At 39.9% G+C, this 17,832-nt stretch overlaps 1 protein-coding gene across 7 annotated transcripts in view; it reads left to right on the top strand.

Annotated features, from left to right (window-relative positions):
• Positions 1 to 12,330: 12,330 nt before the first annotated feature.
• The window catches only part of EPM2A (EPM2A glucan phosphatase, laforin), a 109,403-nt gene continuing 103,901 nt past the window's right edge, over positions 12,331 to 17,832 (top strand). For 3 of the 7 annotated variants that reach the window (XM_065680494.1, XM_065680495.1, XM_065680497.1), the window contains exon 1: positions 12,331 to 13,201. In XM_065680494.1, coding sequence (XP_065536566.1) covers positions 12,940 to 13,201 — 262 coding nt within the window. In that variant the 5' untranslated portion in view covers positions 12,331 to 12,939. Of the gene's footprint in view, positions 16,182 to 17,832 lie in introns of all 7 variants that reach the window. The other 4 variants (XM_065680498.1, XM_065680499.1, XM_065680493.1 and 1 more) reach the window with 4 other exon arrangements.

Genomic DNA, 17,832 nt, shown 5'->3' with positions numbered 1-17,832 from the left:
TAGCAAATGAACAGTCAATGACCTGGCAGGAATGTATGTTGGACTTTGTTCAGAAGTGTTAATGTTTGATGGTTATGTGTTGTGTAATCTTTTGAATATTGTGTACTCTTTAGTATTGTAATTATATAGTTGTGTTCCACATGTAATTCCAGAGACCTTTGCAGCAGACAGGAAATAACATGCTGCTTATAGAGTTTTGAACCTTGGATAAGGTAAAATATTACTGTTATGAACGGTGGCAGTTGTTCATGAGCATCAGCCATCTGGAGTTTCATATCATTGCGTATCTCAAGAGTGAGGGATGAGTGGATGCCTTGCTGCGTAAACAAGGTGGCTTACTTCTAAGGAAGACTATTTTTGTGTGGTATCTTACTGTGTACATGTTTTTTTGTTTATATGCAGATGAATAGGATGTTCTGGAATTAATGGTACCATAACACTAACTTCTCAAGTAGGATACTTGAGTGTTCACGTTTCCAGGTAATTTGGAATGTGTGCCACATGGGTATCACAAGCTAATGTTAACCAGTATTGAAACCATTATCTTTTCTGTCCAAGGAGAGGCAGATCTCTGAATCATTAAATCTGTTTCTGATCATCTGATTAGGATACCTGAAGGAAGTGTCTTTTTTCAAAGTGATGGGCAGATTGTAACCAAAAATAAATGGTTCTCATTCTGGCTGAGGCAAAAAAACCCTGCCTTATCTGTAGAACTTCCTCAAGTCCTGCTCCTCAATTTAATCCATGAGTTCTTCTGTGGGTACTTCTCCCTAAGCTCAACTCCTCTGGAGAATGAGTCATGGCAGCTGAGCTCATGTTCAAAGAGTTAAGTATGCCTGTTCTCCTCCAAAATTATTAAATGGAGAATAGTAGCTTGGTTTACTTTGGTTAAGTTGAAAAGTTTCTCTTCAGTGCTTAGGTATGATACAGTCCATGTGATCCTTGGTTATTGGTTGTGGTCTGAGAATGGGAAGCTCTCCAAAGAGAGGTGGAGGTTAGGAGTGGGAACCTCTTTGAGAAGAGACTAGAGGCTGCCCCATGCTGAACAGTTGGTTCTAGATGACTCTGCAATGGACCCACTACTGGCTGAAGCTAAGCCCATCAGTGAAGCTGTTGATGCCTCTGGAAACATATTTAAGGAAGGGTGAATAACAATGTGCAGCAGCTGTGAGAGAAGAGTGCCAAAAATGAGGGCAACAGCTCTGCAGACACCAAGGTCAGTGAAAAAGCAGGAGGATGAGGTACTCCAGGCACTGGAGCAGAGGCTCCCCTGCAAACTGGTAAGACTGTGGTGACTTGTTTCTCTGGTGTGGTCGTCTGCACTCAAAAGGAGAAATCATATGTGTGTGGAAAAAGGACTATACTGTAGTCACTGGGAGACTCCTTGAGATGTATTGTCCATATGCATGTTTATACCATTTCCAATGGGGCTTGGAATCTGGAAGGAACTCGGAAGGGCTTGGGAGGCTGAGATACAAGGCTTACTGTGTTGATCTGCACCATCTATGAGATGAGGAGGTCCTGTGACTCTGCAAGGTAGATGGGCACCACCCTATGTAAGAGAGTAGAACATGACCATATTATGAAGGTCCTAGCTCAGACTTAACACTGCTTGGTTTTAAATTATTGAATGCGTGTGCACTCACTTTATGAATTAGCAATAATGGCAAAAAAATTGCTTCTAATAGCTAAATTTCTTGATTCCTCTTACTTAAGTGGTTGAACAGTTTTGACTTGGGGTTTTGATCCAGAGTACGTGTTGAAGCCTTAATTGGATTTGTCATCAGGGTTGCAGTGTTAATGACAGAGTAAAGTGGGTTGTGTGTTTTAATGTCATTGAGCAGCATCATCCAACTGGAAAGCTGTAATTCTGTTTTGCAGGGAAAAAAGGTTTTCATCTACATTTTTCTTGCACTTTGGAATGAAACACAAACATTTTGGGTAGGGTTTATGAATCCTAGAAAGCAAGCAAGCAAGATACAGATGTTCAGAGTAACAGCTGAATGGTCAGGGCATTTCATATGTAGAAGATCCAGTCTCCAAATCCTGCAGAAAAGGAACATTCAATAGTAAGTTGCTGTTTCTCACATCATAATCACTGAGAGCTATTTCTGAGTTTTCTTGCTTTCACCTTTCTCTCATTATAGAATTAATGATGTTAAATTATTCCACTGCTGTCCCAGAGTAACACAGAGAAATGTCTGAAATCGTTACCATATATAGATGTGTTAAACAAGGATGGTCAGAACATTCATAGGTGAAATAACAGTAAGAAGTCTTCAAATTTGGCAGAGATTATGGAATAATTTATGCTTTGTCAATTAGTTAAGATAAATTTTAAGTGGTCTTTAATCTTGTTCTAACCACAGGTACATTCACAGCAACAGTGGGCTTGAGAAGCACTACTAAAGTAGTTAGAGTAGTTAGAGTGTTAGGTTACAGCCTGTGTTTGGAGCATTCTGTTTGAACTTTGAGCTACTCTTACTAAGAAGTTAGATGAAAAACTTTAGTGTTAATTAGTTCCTGAGAACAGCACACAATGGGGTTGAATATTCCCTGGCAGTTGTGGTGACCTGACAGAGCTCAGGGAAGAGTTTACAAGTAATCAACTGAAGCGTGCTGTGCCACTTTGGATCTTGAGCCAAGTACCTGACCGTTGTGTGAAGATCATAGGATGTTTTTCCTCGAAATTTGATGCAGTGTATTGGGTTAGAGCAACAACTTGTATCCATGGAGGTGAAAGTTTAGAGTTGTGCTCAAGCTGAAACTAAACTGAGGAGAGACTGAAGAAAGCAGGGAGGACATTAGCAACTGCACATCATTATCTGGAGACTCATGCTTGATAAAGGAGTTAACTTCTAGACACACCTGACTACATAGTTTATAATTGCAAGCTATTGCATTATAATGAGTTACCCATTAATCAGCTGGGACTCCTTGGTAGTGTTAGCAGATGCGCTATACCTTGCAGCTGGAGCAGATTGGGAGAATTTGGTTAGTCACCACAACTTGACTAATGACATGCTACTCAGCAAGTAATTTGGTTGGGGAATTGCCACATGATACCGTAGGAGCCAAAATCTGGCCTGTACTATCAGTGATCCCATCATTGCCAAATGCACTCTCTCAGCAGATTCGCTGCCACTTCCGTTTTCCTCTGTGGCGTTAAATGCTGGTCTTGGGGTTTTTTTACATCACTGTAACAATAGAACTAATGTTGGTTTGTTGAGTTTGTGGGGGGGTTTTTGTTTGCTTTTTTCCCCAAAAACACTTTGATACTGATATTAGCAACCTTTAAAGTTACTGTTAGTCTTCCAGTGAATGTTCTGACAGATTCATCCATAATGCAACTTGGATGAGGAAAAAAAAAAACCCATGTATTTATTGCTCCCTATGGACCATATAGATGTAATCCCATTGAAATTAAGTGAGATGCTAAAGCTCTGACTACAGTAATTCTGTGAAATTCATGTAATGTTAATTCCTTGCATAGTTGGATCAATATATCTGATGTTGCTTTCTACTTCCTTGAATTTATGCAGGTAGTAGTGTTTAAACAAAGGTGTGCGGCAGCAAAACAAGTATTAATAAATACAGTGTAATAAAGGCAATACAAACCCACTCATGCTCTAGCAGTATAGACAGAAACCTTACTAGAACTTGTTTGCTTAGGAAAGACTACCAGCAACTTGTTTTTATGACTTAGGAGCACTGCAGTGAAAACTGACAGCTGGATTTGTTACGTAAACACAACTTTTACAGATTTTTTGAGCATTTTTGGTCTCAGCAGAACAGTCTGAAGTTTGCTGGCTACAGGGAAGTAAGTGTTGTACATGCTCATGTTCTGGCATGTGGTAACACTTACTAAATTTATACAGAAGAGGTATTTGAGGGGAAATGACTAGATTCAGTTGACTTTCATGTGATTTTCAGATTGTTCTAATCCAGGTCATGCTGGTTGCTGCTTAAAATGTCTCAGTCTCATAAAAATATGTATCAGTTCTTGAGCAGAGTACTAGTTCTCCAAGTCTGAAATAAGTCCTTCTAGGTGATAATGTGCATTTCATCCGTCCCTCTAGTCAGCTGCCAAGTAACAATTCAGCAGCTTTCCCTTTTATAGTCCTCTGGTTGATTACATGTTCCTACAGAAAAAAGTTGTATTTCCAAGCATTTGTGAAAGAGAAGATATAATATCCAAATCAGCAGCTTGAAGTTTAATTAGACCTTTAAAATTCAAACCGATTGTATGTGAACTTCAGTGGGATTCAGAGAGCTTTGCAAAGCACATGGCTGAGAGCAGCAGAGGAATCATTAGCCTCTCTTGAAGTATATATACATAGTCTGGACAGTGAACAGTTTCTTTGCAATATTCCTTTTTTCTTATTCTTTTCCTTGCAACATTCTAAAATAATATCCCATTGACTGTCCACAATGAGAGTCCTAATTTGCAGTCATATTAGCCTAAATTACCTATGTAAAAGACCATTATTTAATAGCTTTATAAAGGGCAATTAGTTTTATTTTCATAAAGCCTTAAGTTAAAACTTGCACCAATACCCAAATAGATAGCTTAAAAGGCTAGAAAATGAAAGGTGTATTTCCAGAGGGAATTAATACTGTATGCGCTGATAAAATCAATAGAGGGTTTATCTGTTGGTTTATCTGTTATCTCTAATAATTAAAGTTTTAGCTTTAGGCTTCCAAATTTGAATGGTTTTGCTAGAGGTAGAGTCACTTTGAATCCTTTTACTGGTAATTGAAGGCACTGACAGTGGTTTCAATTTTATGCTTTTTAAAGATGAAAGAAACACCTACCTTCTAAGGTTTAGTGTTTAAAAATGTTGGAGAACCTCATTTGGTAAGAGAGATTGGTTTAACTTTCCCTACAAAGAGAGGGAGACCAGAATGATACAAATACTGGTTTGTGCTGTCTTCTTAAAATTGTTTAAAGAAAAAGCATTGGAAGATAAATCTAATTTAGTTGTTCCAACAGAAAGTGCTACCTTGGCTCAGTTACTTTGGCAGGCAAACAATGGTGGGTGCAGCTTTTGCATATGAAATCTAAAAAGATGTCTTATGCTTGTTTGGCTTATGATCTTTATGGAATAAAATAACACTGAAGCTGTTCTCTTTCAGATGGTGATTGTGTAGGAACATAGATAGGTCAGCAATTGCTATCTTGCCTGCAAGGCTTGCCTCGAGTGTGCTGTACCATGGATGATTCTACAGGTCATGTGTGGCAACAGGCTTGGGGTTTTTCAGAGGTATCAAGGTTGATAACTTTGCCAGACTGTTTACTTCTGTCCCACACTAGAATGGTAGAACAGACAAACTAGTATCTGTAGTTGCTAAGGGAACATGCGGATAGATCAACATGCAAATAGTGAATGTGTCTTGTGTGAATAATCACTTCAAAATACAGTTGAAGAAAGCCCTGTGAATTATTGTAGCTCGTTTATTATTACATATTGATAGAGTTTATGTGGCTTGGAAGAAATGGGTGTATAGTTGAAAACGAGGTCATTCAGAAAACAGAGGTAAATTAACTGGTCTGTTATACTTCAAAGGTCAGTAGCGCACTTAATGCACTGTTCCTGGTGAGGAGGAACTGTGCGATAGTATTCACTAGGTCTGGGCCGATACTCTAAAAAGCTCCCATTGTGGAAACAATTGATTATCACTCTGGCAGCTTTTTGAAATGCTGAAGGACAGTTTATTTTGTGTGCCACTTAATGCAGTCAGGGTAGTGAATATTTACAGTATCAGTGATCACAGAGGTAAAAAGAAGTTATTTGATTTGCACATTCATACCTACAGTAGAACTGAAAATACAAAACTTCATTGTTGCTTTCAGTTTAAGTCATTAGAAATGTGGATGCTTACAAAGGAAATCTAGTAACTGCTGCTTATCAAGTGCTTCACTCTGCTGCCCCTGTCAATTCAGGCTGGCCATCATGCCAGTCTAATAGCTCTATTCCCTTTCCCTTTTCCACCTTAAAAATATTTTAACTACTGGGATAGCTGTAATCAGTGATAAATTAAAAATACTCATAAATTTATGCGGTGTAAAGAACTTTATTAAACAAGATTAAGCTCTTGAGCATTTGGAACACACTATTCATGTCTTTATTAAAGAGCTGCTACATGCTGCAAAGAACAGTTGGTTGGCTGGCAGGAAGTCAAAGAGGGCTTGAAATTAGCATTGAACAAGTTCCATGCAAACTAGTTCCAACAATTCATATATAAATATAACTTTAAACACTCCATTTTATTGTTTTATGGGTAGGAACCTGAGAAGTGAGAGATCAGATCAGGATTTATTCTGCATTCCCAGACCATGAACTTGTCAAGTAAATACCAATTTTGATAATTTATGAAAGTAATTCCACTTGCCTGGAATTTGAGGTCATGAGTGGCACACTCAAGAACTATTAAAATTTTGGCCAAATTAGTCCTGTTATTTATTTATGAATCTATGAACTTTTCTATTTAGGTTTATCTGAGAATAGGAAAGGCTTTTGGCAACCTTTTATATAGCAGTAAACCTTCCATAATAATCTTAGCTTGAGAAAACGGTGTCTGTGTAAGTGCGCAGATGACTTAATGTCTACAAGTAAACCAAGAAGGAATATAAGTAGGACAGTTTAGATCTAGGTGCTAATTTTCTATAAACTTAAAAGCACTTTAGGGGAAAAACCACAAGAAGTTTCAAACAGCTTGTGTATTTTCATGCAGTAAGGAGCAAAGAGTACTGAGAAAGATCATGTCAGTTGAAAATGGAAGTGCTCACAGCTGTTCAAGACAATGCAGTATGCATGTGTAATACAAGCATAACTCTAACTCTACAGTGTGTGCCACTGTACTTCAAAGGCTATTGTAATATTGTTTGTTAACACGACCGATCTATTTTTAAGCTGATCTCCAAACTCTGTTGTTCCTTCGAAACAGGTGAAGAAAGAACTGCAAAGTGGTCAGCTGGTGACTTTGGGGCCAGCTGTGGCTTCCATGTTGGCATTGCCTTGAGGGATGGGCTGTGCTAATGGGAAGGCATCTCTGTGCGAGAACTCGAGCTCCAGTGGAAACAGGTCACTATGGATCTCAGCAATATACACACACCAAATTAAGTAGTCGGAGTCCCCTGTCTATGATCTAGTCTCCAAAGTATGTCATACACGTCTTCTGGCTCTTGGCTGCAAGCTGTTGCCATGACCTGTGGAAGGTTGCTAAGCTGCAGGCTGTTTACACACTCGCTCTAGGCTGCAGTCCCTGTTTTCAGGGGTTTCTTTGTGGCTGGATGAAAATAGTGTTTGTTCCTCAGCAAGGATTATATTTGTGTCAGGTAAGTGAATTCAGCGAAGCTTGCTAAAGCTCTTAACAGAGAAACAAGAAAGGTATAGTTGAAAAAATGGTAAAGACATGAAACCAAGAAGATGAGGGGGGAGCAGCAATGCACTGGATCGATACAGTGATACAGCAAAATACACATACAAGGAAATAAACTATTTCTGAAATATTGTTCATACATAAAACACTTGCAAGAAAAAATCTGTGTAATGAAAACTAAATACATTTTTCTTAAAGTGGTGAGAATATAGTATATTAGAACTTTGTATCAACCAAGAATTTGGTGGGGGTCCAAAGAACACTGAAACTGCTTGATTACAGAGGGTGCGCTAGACTTGGAGGCACAGTTGCTTGGGTCTGAGTGCATCTGTTTTTGAAAGTGGAAGGATTATGTAAGTCTCCACAAAAAAGGCACATTCTTCTACTTAAAACTTCATCTGTCATGTTGCACATCAATTTTGGCTCAGACTGCACCCTACAAACTCATGGAATAAGTTTGGTATTCCACACAGCCAAGTGTTTGGTTTTACACTAGGTCTTGTTTTGAAAGGGCTGAAACACTTCCCCCCTGCCCCTCCACTCCCCAGCAGGTATTTTAATGGGAAACTTAATATGTCATTAGTGGTAAAAAGCTGTTTTCAAACAATGTACCTTTATAATGAGTTGCCATTGTAACAATTTACTGTTACTGTTTTTCACACAAGCAGCACAATACAAGGCACTCTGCAGTCACTGAACCCTTCTCCTATAGGAGTTTATGCAAGCCCTCTTGAGTAAATCCTTGGTTCCTCTTCTGTCCCTGTGAGCCAGGCAGAAAAGCCACACTGCCGGAACTGTAGTTTGCCTGAGGACATATTACCCCTCATAAAGGCACTCCACAGATATGTGAGGCTGGCCTGGAGCACCCTTCTAAGAACTGCGTAGGTCATTTTGAAGCAGAGAAGGAGCTGTGTGCTGGGCTTGTCTGTGGTGTTTGTTGATACCTGGGCATTGATGGGGCTGATACAGCATACTGAAAGGGCCCTCTGCTTCAATATGCTGGGATTTTCTCCAGCTCCCAAAACATTTCAGGCTGGGGAGGATGAGAAACAGCTTTATATTTTTATTCAGTTTTGAGAAAAAGAAACCTACCAGAACAGTTATTCCTGTACGTATTCTTGCAATGTTTACTGTAATGTTATTGCATACTTACGCTGCCTAGTTACTTCTAAAAATAACAAACTTTTTATTTTTAAGGCAACAGGTTATACAGAACCCCGTGCAAAAGTGAAAATAATCTCCTGTAGCGTCCCACCTATTGTTACAATATAATTTTCCAAAACAATTCCTAAAATGGTCAGTCATGTCAGAACTTCTGTTGCTTTGTCTGCATAAAAGGCTGCTACAGGCACTAAGCAGCTAAAACAGTTCATGCAGTTATCACTGCTTTGACATAGCACCACAATCTAAAAAGTAAGAACAGCAGTGCTTATCTGGTAACAGGTTGTTAAATTGCTTAGTCTTCAGGCGATAAAGTCTCAGCTTTCTGTTAGCTGCTGTACTGTCCAATTAGATCAGTGAAAGTATTATTTCATACTCCTCTCTGAATTATCACAAGGGCAGTTCGACTTGATTTAGAAGGTTTAGATCCACACATCACTGATTAGATTAATCATCATAATAACTTTCGCTTAAAACAGCGGTCTTAAATTATCTGCATTAGGCTGGTTTTTTATTTAGTTCAATCTCTGAAGAAACACAGGCTGCATAAATTTTTCAGCAATGAACATTTTGCCCAAATCACTAATACACGTGAATCAGCTTACCACGATACAAATGTTTTTCCTTTTTACAAGCAAGTCTGTGCAGTATGCTGCCTCTCTTCTATAATTAGCACAAAAATTTGGAAATTGCAGTAACACTTTCTCTGTATCTTTACAAGAAAGAAAATGACCTAAAAAGGGAAGAAAAGCTAGTCTAGGAAGGAGCACAGCTAATCTAAACATCACCCACAACTGGCAATCAGGGGCACTCCCCCACTTTCCCTCCTTCCCTTCTCCAACCAGATCCCTTCAGTATCCGTGTTTTGGTTTTGTTTTTCAAACTCTGTCTTCACTACATATTTCCCTACTTGGAAATATTATCATTTGAAATCACTGTACAGCAACAACAGATAAAGCTGTGCCAAGCAGCAAACTGGCCCACAGTGTAAGAAGGTTTGTCATTGGGAAAGAACATGTACTCCACAGACATAGGCTACCCCCGCATGGAAGTATTAAGTTCATTGGTTGTTTTAGTTGTATTCATGCTGTTCTGTGTACTATGAATATATATATATATATATATATTTGGAAAGTATATATATATATATACACACATATATATATATACCTAGAAGGCACTTTCCAAATAACAAAATTATGAAGAAAAATATGACTTGGAAAGCTGAATTGTGGACTCCTGCATACTGTTTAACTTCTTAATTAGGATTTTTGTTATTATTTCAGCCAGCAGTATTTTGTCCAAGTTTCCTGAATGTAACAAATTGAAACTCTTGAGTTTACAAAAATACCAGAGCAATTTTATGGCAGGAAGAGACATTATTACAGGGACTTCTGTAGCATGTGAAAGCCATAACCGTATCTTTCCTGACTGGTCAATCATCCACAGCAATGAGATTTGTATGCATGCAGATCTCACCATTAGCATTTCAGCAGGGCCCTATGCAGAAAGTTAGATTTGTGATTCTGCAGAAATTTAGTGCACAGCAATAGAAAATGCCTTTAAGCATGTTTTATGTGTACATAAATATAAATACAGCTCCAATTTTTGTACATTAAAAGTTTTCTTTAGAACTCTGTTGTCTACAGCAATTAAGCAGAAAGTGAAGATGTAACTGTTTATATTAAGTTGGTACACAGCCTCAGTGATTACTCCTGTGAAATCTCCACTGTCTGCACACAATTTGGATAATAAACCAGACATAAAGGCTAATTATCTGGAAATTACATAAGGCTAAACCTCTCAGTACAAATCAGGAGAAATCCCACAAAGCAACTGATTCTCGCAGAGATGCTAATGCTATGGAAAAATAATCTTTTTTCATACAATTCCTTCTATATAGTCAGTTAGAAACATAGTCAGCATTGACAAATAGCCAGTAAGGTACCAGGGCCAATAAATTGAAGGCTTTAAAACATATCTGGCACTAAGCATCAGTGCGTCATTTACTTAGATTTGTGGTGAATTGAGGCTTCCACTCCAAAGATGCTTTAGGTTAAGTACGCCGCTAGACTGTAAACAGCTGTCACGCATACAAAGGCACAATATTATTACAGTTCTGTCCTACCACTAAGATGGTAGCTTGTTTCTTCCCACAGGAATGAACAATTAATAGTAGTTTGAACAGTTAACTAGTTTCTAGAACAGTTAAAAAGCAGCTTGATTACTGGGGTTTGGGCCCCTTTATGCTAGATCTTTTTGATGGGACCTGTAAGGTTTGCCAAGTTGTAAGCAGTACTTAACAGAGGAAAAAACTTAGAAAAGGAAATGGTTGTATTTAATTTTGTGGCTGTAAAAGATGACCGGAATCTAGGGAAGGCTTTTGGTTTCAGAATTTTGTTGAGGACTGCAGGGGAAGAACAGAGCAGTGGTCTGGCAGTACTAGGATAAGGAGTCATTTTGACAGAGGAAACTAGCCCAAACCTTATGGTAATTACAGCTCACCAGTCTCAGATGTAATGATAATCCGTTTTATCCTGTCTACAGCCCTCAGTCCACTATTTGATCAATAAAAATTGCTCTTCTATTCCCATTACCCCCCAGCCAAGGGACTTCTGAGTCCTAAACTAATCTCCAGTTCTAGTTTTTATCTAGTTTTTATCTAGTTTTTAATCCCAGTTTTGCAGGATCCAGAATTAAATCAATTTTTTTCAGCCTTTCTTGTTTGATCTATCAATGCTAACCCTAATCTGAACTATGGCTTTTGAGGAAGGAGCAGGAAGTCAAACTTGTCAGTTTCTGTCATCTTTAACTGTAACCTAGCACCCAATATTGACAGGCACAAAATGGATTAAGGCAGAACCTGGAAAAGAAATTGCATGAATTATTTATAAAGCTAGTACTTGGCACATCAGAGTCTAAAGAACAATTTTTTATATCATTCAACATAGCTTACAGGTCTAAGATGAGGACTTGGTACTTAAGGTTTGTCTAAAGGTACATATGTTGCTGGTTTTATTTTACATTGAGGCTTAGTAACAGCCAGGAACTAAACTATCAATCAAATGTATTATTGGATCCTAAAGTTTCTTAGCTGGGACTGTGACTGGAATGAACAGAAGCATATGGTTTTATAGAGACACAATATACTGGGGTGCTTTTATTGCTACTGGCAAGCTTGTACTGTGGGATAAAACCCCATAGTTCATAGTTACATTCTGTATTGCCCATAACACTAAGGTGTATGATAAAGGGGTAGAAAGACAATTCTAAACAGGTTATCTGTAACTCAACTGTTAGGTTATGGAAAAGGGAAGACAAAAATGTAATGTTCTGTTCCACAAAGACAGCAGTGCTACAGTGAGGGTTGGTACTAACATAAATGCATGGAGCACAGCCAGAATTCCCTTAGCTTTGGTGATGTCTGAAGAAACAGTGGTGTATTGCTCAAACAAGTTCAATGAGGATCACTGAAAATGAGCTAAAGCACTCTCAGAAATAAATTTGGCAGTACATACACTTCAGTGTGTCATCACCCCTGAACGCAGGGAACAAGCAGCCGTCATCTGAGGCAGGATTTGACTCATTGAAAGGCCTTCATCCTGTTCACACAGCTTGACCTGAAGTTACCACTCCTCTGTTTCTGTCCTTAAGACGTTCGTGAAATGGATGTATTCACACAACAATGGACCTATGCTGGATTGCATCCTCTTTCTCAGTCATCTTTGCAAGCCCTTAATATTGCTCCAAGTAGCAGCTGCCAAATTTCAGCCAGAAGGGCAAAAGAGTACTTGGGAGCTAAAGAATTCTTTAAAAAGCTTTCTAACCTCCCAAACATTTCACGTTTCCCACCGCAACTGGCTTCCCCGCCTGCCGAGAAGTTACCAACATCCTGCATACCTAAGCATTACTTGAGGCTAAACCTTGTTTGTAACGCTGCACATATGGTAGTTACTTAATGACATTTGCTGTGCTAAATTAAGTCTGGGCTCCCTAGAGTAACTGCAGCAGCTTCATTTAACGAAGCGGTAACACATGCAAAAGCCCGTATACACAACGTGCAGCCACTTGCAACCTGGAATCCCAGTGTGTACTCGCAAAGGTAATCCTCCACTCCAGTCCCAACTTTAGGACCCTTTCCGGGGTAGGCACCGGTTTAACTCCCAGAAGAGTTTTGGGAGGGAAGCCCCCTTTGCTACGTGCGGGCACACAGGAAAACCCCTGAAGGACAAGACCACAACAGCATCGCCTCACCCCAGCCCAGCCACTGCCACCGGCGCCCTCCCCGCCAACCGGCGCCCCGGCTCTGGCCGGAAGTGCGGGCCCGACACGACCCCCTAGCGGCGGCGCGCCCCAACGGAAGAGGCTCCGGTGAGGCGGAGGCAGCTGTCCGCCATGCTCTTTCGTTTTGGTGTGGTGCTCCCGGCGCGGATGACGGAGGGTGGAGGCGTGCTCCTGGTGGCCGGCTCCCGGCCGGAGATGGGACACTGGGATCCGCAGCGTGCCGTGCCCATGAAGCCGGCGCGGCCGACCGCTCCGCTGGCCGGCCAGGAGCCCGCGCTGTGGCTGGCAGAGCTGGTGCTGCCGGACCAGGACGCTTCTGACCCGTTCTGGTACAAGTTCCTGCGGCGGCAGGGCGAAGACCTCATCTGGGAAGGTACGGACGGGCACTCGGGACGCGAGGAACTGCTCGCGGGTCCCGGTGGCTGGGCGGTGCCGCCGCCTTTGTCCCGCCCAGGGGAGGGGTTTGGGCCGGCGGGCTGAGGCGCTGGCGCTCGGTCGTTACCCTCACGTCGTAGGGGGGGGCTGGTCCGTCGGCTCCTGCAGCGCCACCTCGTGCCCGGCGCCCGGGGGCATCGCCCTGGGGCCGGGGGCGGTGTGCCGGGCGAGCAGGCCGTACTCTGTTTCTCCGGCTGTCGGCGGAAGCGGCCTCCTCCCGTGCAGTGGGTGGCCTAAAGCCTGCTTGCAGGTAGAACCTGCTAGCCTATCGTGACATGACGTGTCGCTAATAAAACCGTTTTTAACGAAATGATGCGGTAGAGTGAATGCAGAAGGCAGCTGCTGTTCTAGTAGTAAAAGGTCTTGGAAATGGGTTTATTTTTGTTACTTTGGGCACCCGTTGTCATGATGAAGTTTTGATTCTTTTTCTTTCTCCGCAAGTAAAGGTGTTGGAAGTGCCTACTTAATGCGTCAAGGTGTAACTTTATTTCAGTAAGCTGAAATGTGCAGATGGCGTTTTCAGGCTGGTTAATTTTGCTATTGAAATTGATTAAAAAAAAAAAAAAAGGGTGAAGTTCCAGCCTTTGTGCTGCTGTTTGAGTATACTTCCACAGAGATTTTCTCCTGTTCTGTGTTGTCAAATGTTGGATAGCTTTAGTCAGTTTTCATGTGCTGTTCTGGTGTATTTACGTGCGATAAATAAAAGAGAACATGCATACAATTGAATGCTGAGTCAAAGCACTAAATATACCTCTTGTCACTGAGGAATGGATCTAATTCAGTGAAAGGAAGACAGATGACTAGGTAATTTGTGAGTGGGTTTTTGTTTTTTTTTTAACTTACAAAATAGTTTTATAATCCATGTACCAAAATAAAACGTTGTAGAGCAGTTGCTCTTTAGCTGTTTTTTGGGAACATATATCACGCTTTTAAAGTGCCATTCTGTTACAGAGACTGAAACATGCATGTTGTCTTAACTGTTCCATTTGTTTTTTCTTTTCTATACTAATAAAAGACTCTGTGTTGATAGTGCATTCACAGAGGTTTGCATCATGAAGTACTGTTTAAACCATGCATTAGTAATTGTTTTATTTAGCAGCTAAAATAAATAGTGTATTCTGCCTGTTTTAACCATGTTTTTCTTTTGCAGAAATGCAGGAAAAGAGAATTTATGGAATAGAAATCTTTACATCTTTCCAAGGAAGCAGAGTTGGGTCTCTTTTGAAGGTGCTGTTGTACATAACATGCCAAAGATACTGGTATATAAAAGAGGTCCTCACCACGCAGAATATAGAATTAATAATAGAGTGTTCCTGTCTGTAGGGAATCTGCAATTGTAAGGTAATGGTTACTGTATAGTTTGGAAGCAGTGATACTTCAAGGTGTTGTCCATACCTGGGACTGCATTTTGTAAATGCAGTCTGAATAATAAACATACTCTGTTTTGGCAGTAGTCCTACTGCTGCAGCTTTAGGATTAACCTGTGTGGAATTTTGTTCTTGCCATGGTGAATGCTTAGCAGTTTGAGCTTACTTAGCTACAGTGATGGAAAACAAATGGGTGGATCATTCAAATGCAGAGGTGGTTTTTAATTAGTCATTCATATCAACTGTTTTCTAAGTTGTTCTTTGCAGGAAAGAACTAAATTTGAAATTTGGTGTTCTTCATGTATTATATGAAGGGAGCATAAGGTTTTTCTGTGCAATAATTAAGCAATATCTTTCAGTCCTTTTTTATGTTATTTTAATGGGATTTTTTAATTATTTTTTCAACTGTAGATCAAGAAAAGTTTTGGCTGTCATCTGTTTGTTCTTGTAAAAGTCACAGTTTGCAAAGGCAGTTGCCCTTTCTAAAATAAGAAAACATTTTGGTGATACACAAATGCTGTGCTTTGACTTTTTAGTATCCTGTGTGTTTAGGATTAAGATGTGCTTTGGGAGACATATAGCAGTTATGGAACATCTGCAATTTTGAAGACATGGTTGTGAGGGATAGGGGAAAGTGCAGAATGGTACTTGCTCTAAGTTTATGAGTTGAGGCATTCATCTGTAACCGGAGAAACTCCTGTCCAGTTATGGATGTCAGATGTTTACTTATATGGGATGTGAAATAATGTGCTATGTTTAAGAAAATTACTCCCCAAGTTTTTTATTAGTATGTCTTGTATGAGGATTCCGCTACTAATTCATATGATTTTTATAATATTACAGTACATGTTGCATCATGTGTTTTGCATATGAATTTAATTTGTCCTTACAGCCATTCAAGTGCAGTGAGGAAACTGAAAGATGAAGTGAAGGTATTTGTTTCTGTGGTCTAGAAGAGTCAAAGTCACGGGTCAGTGTTACGTGGCTTTTGGGTTCTGTCAGGTGGTTTGGTAGGAACCTTCAGGTGAGGCTTGGCCTGTGGAAGGGCTTTGTTTCTTGTGTTTGGAGGAAACTAGTTCTCTAGGAGGAGGAGGTGGGAGAGAAAACTTTTGTCCTTCTGAAGGGTCATGTACATACTCTGCTGCCCCAGGTGACAGTGCCTGTCTTTGTCCAGAGCCTGTCACTTACAGCCATTGGGCTCTTCTGGCTCAAATCACACAATTTCTCTATGGGCTCTGACCCAAGTGATGTTTCTTCAGGTTTGGTACTTTGCTTACCCGCTGCGAGTTAAGCTGAAAGGCCTGTTACCCAGGAGGGTTTTCAACTGCTAAAGTATCTGTGGAAAAACAGGTTATGTTGAAACAGGGAATAGGTTTGCCCATTAGAAAAAATAAATGAATGTATATACCCTTTTTTTTTGGTGTGTGTTATTTTGTGTTTTTTTTTTTTTTCCCCTCCAACTACATCCCATGTGTCTTTCTGTGTGCTTTGTTTTTGGTCTAGATTCTTCAGAACTGGGTTTATTTCTCCCTTCCAGCATGGAAAGTGAAGGTATATTGTTCTTACTGTCAAAACTAAATAAACACAAGTTGAAACTTATGTTTGAATTTGTTTTTGTGAGTTTATTTGAATGCTTGTTAGTGCCTTTAATCCCCTTTAGTCTGGTCTAAATAAACTGCAGGTACTATACAAGATACATGTTCCATAAAAGAACAAAAGAGTTGCTAAGGGTATGCCACAAACTCTATTTTCAGATGCTGGAGTACAGTCTGACTCCTCATGTTTTGTGAAGGGGTAAAATATATTTATAAATAAAAGCTGATATTCTAAAATATTGATCCAGTTTCACATAACCTAGTTTGATGCAGTTGGTGCTTGCTTGAAGCTAGACAGATGCTGTATTGCCAGTTAAAGATGAAAAACGTGGTCAACCTACCTAGTAGTAGTTTGTACAGGTGAGCAGAGCCTTATGCATTCCAAAAAACCCATCTCTATTTTTGGGTGGGGGAAGGAGAAAAAAGAAGGTGTTTTGTTTACACTTACCTGCTGCTGGGTTCTTGGGGGCCCAAAACAAACAGTACAACACAGTCCAGTTTAGAGACAGCTAGGTTACGCAGCCTGTGGCTTGGTATCTTGGCTTTCCAACATTTCCAGTTCATGCTCTTCTGAGCTCATCAGTTACATTTTAAGCTGTCTGTTGGACAATAAACACTTACGATGGTAGTTCAGAAGACATTTATGGAGTAACAGTGCTTTTAATGATACTGTAATTAGTGAAAATATCAGAAGCAGAATTTGATCATGGCTTTCAAGGGTTGAGCACTTGATTGGCGGAAAACATCTGTGATAGTAAAATATTTCATTTTTGAAGTGGCAGTGTGTTGAAACTGAAATCAATATTGTTTCTTGGCCTCAATATGAAACTAAATGTTTATAATTCTTTGAAAGCTGTATGGGAAGTTAATACAATGGTGGGATTGTAACAGAATAGAAAATTATCTGTGGCTAAGCCATTAGCAGAAAGTAAAAACCCTTTAAGGCTGTTCTGGAGGAGTACAGTTGGATGCAACATTATTTTTCTGCAACTGAGATACATCTCTTTTTCTTTCTTTCTCAAAGCTAATGTACAGATACTCAAATTAGGTAGCAGTTCTATTATTAAAAACAAAAAAATGGAGAAGAGAACCTGAAGCAGATAACGTTTCTTCATACCTCTGTTAATGCAGGTATTTTATGTAGTGGTGTTCCCACTGGGTGTCGCCGTTTTACCTGCCTATAGCCAGTGAGTGCCTGGGATTTTGCAGCTACTTGTGCATTTCATCAGTATCCAGTGTAATCTGCTCTGCTTTTGAAAATAATCCAGAAATTGCTTCCCCTATCCTAGTCTTGTTCCAAAGTAGGTAGTGACTAGGAAAGAACATAAAGCACAACTGGGTGTTGATAGCTGAATAATTGTGCGTAATATGCATCTTCTCCATGTGAAGCTGTTACTTTGTGTACAATACTAGATGTTTAACACTTTGTGAGTGAGGAAGCTTTGTGCATAAAAGTGGATTACTTTGAAATTTACTACCCAATATGTCTAATGAGTAGAGAGAAACTTTTGTTTACAAAGTGCAATAGGTTCTGGTGTTTTGTCCTTCAAGCCCCTCAAGACATATACTTATTGAGGATTATAGTATAATTAATTGGCAGCAAGTTT

This window comes from Lathamus discolor, chromosome 5, assembly GCF_037157495.1.
Source record: "Lathamus discolor isolate bLatDis1 chromosome 5, bLatDis1.hap1, whole genome shotgun sequence".
Lineage (NCBI taxonomy): Eukaryota > Metazoa > Chordata > Aves > Psittaciformes > Psittacidae > Lathamus > Lathamus discolor.
The sequence above is the reverse complement of the archived record's forward strand: the minus strand, read 5'-3'. Positions and strand labels throughout refer to the sequence as shown.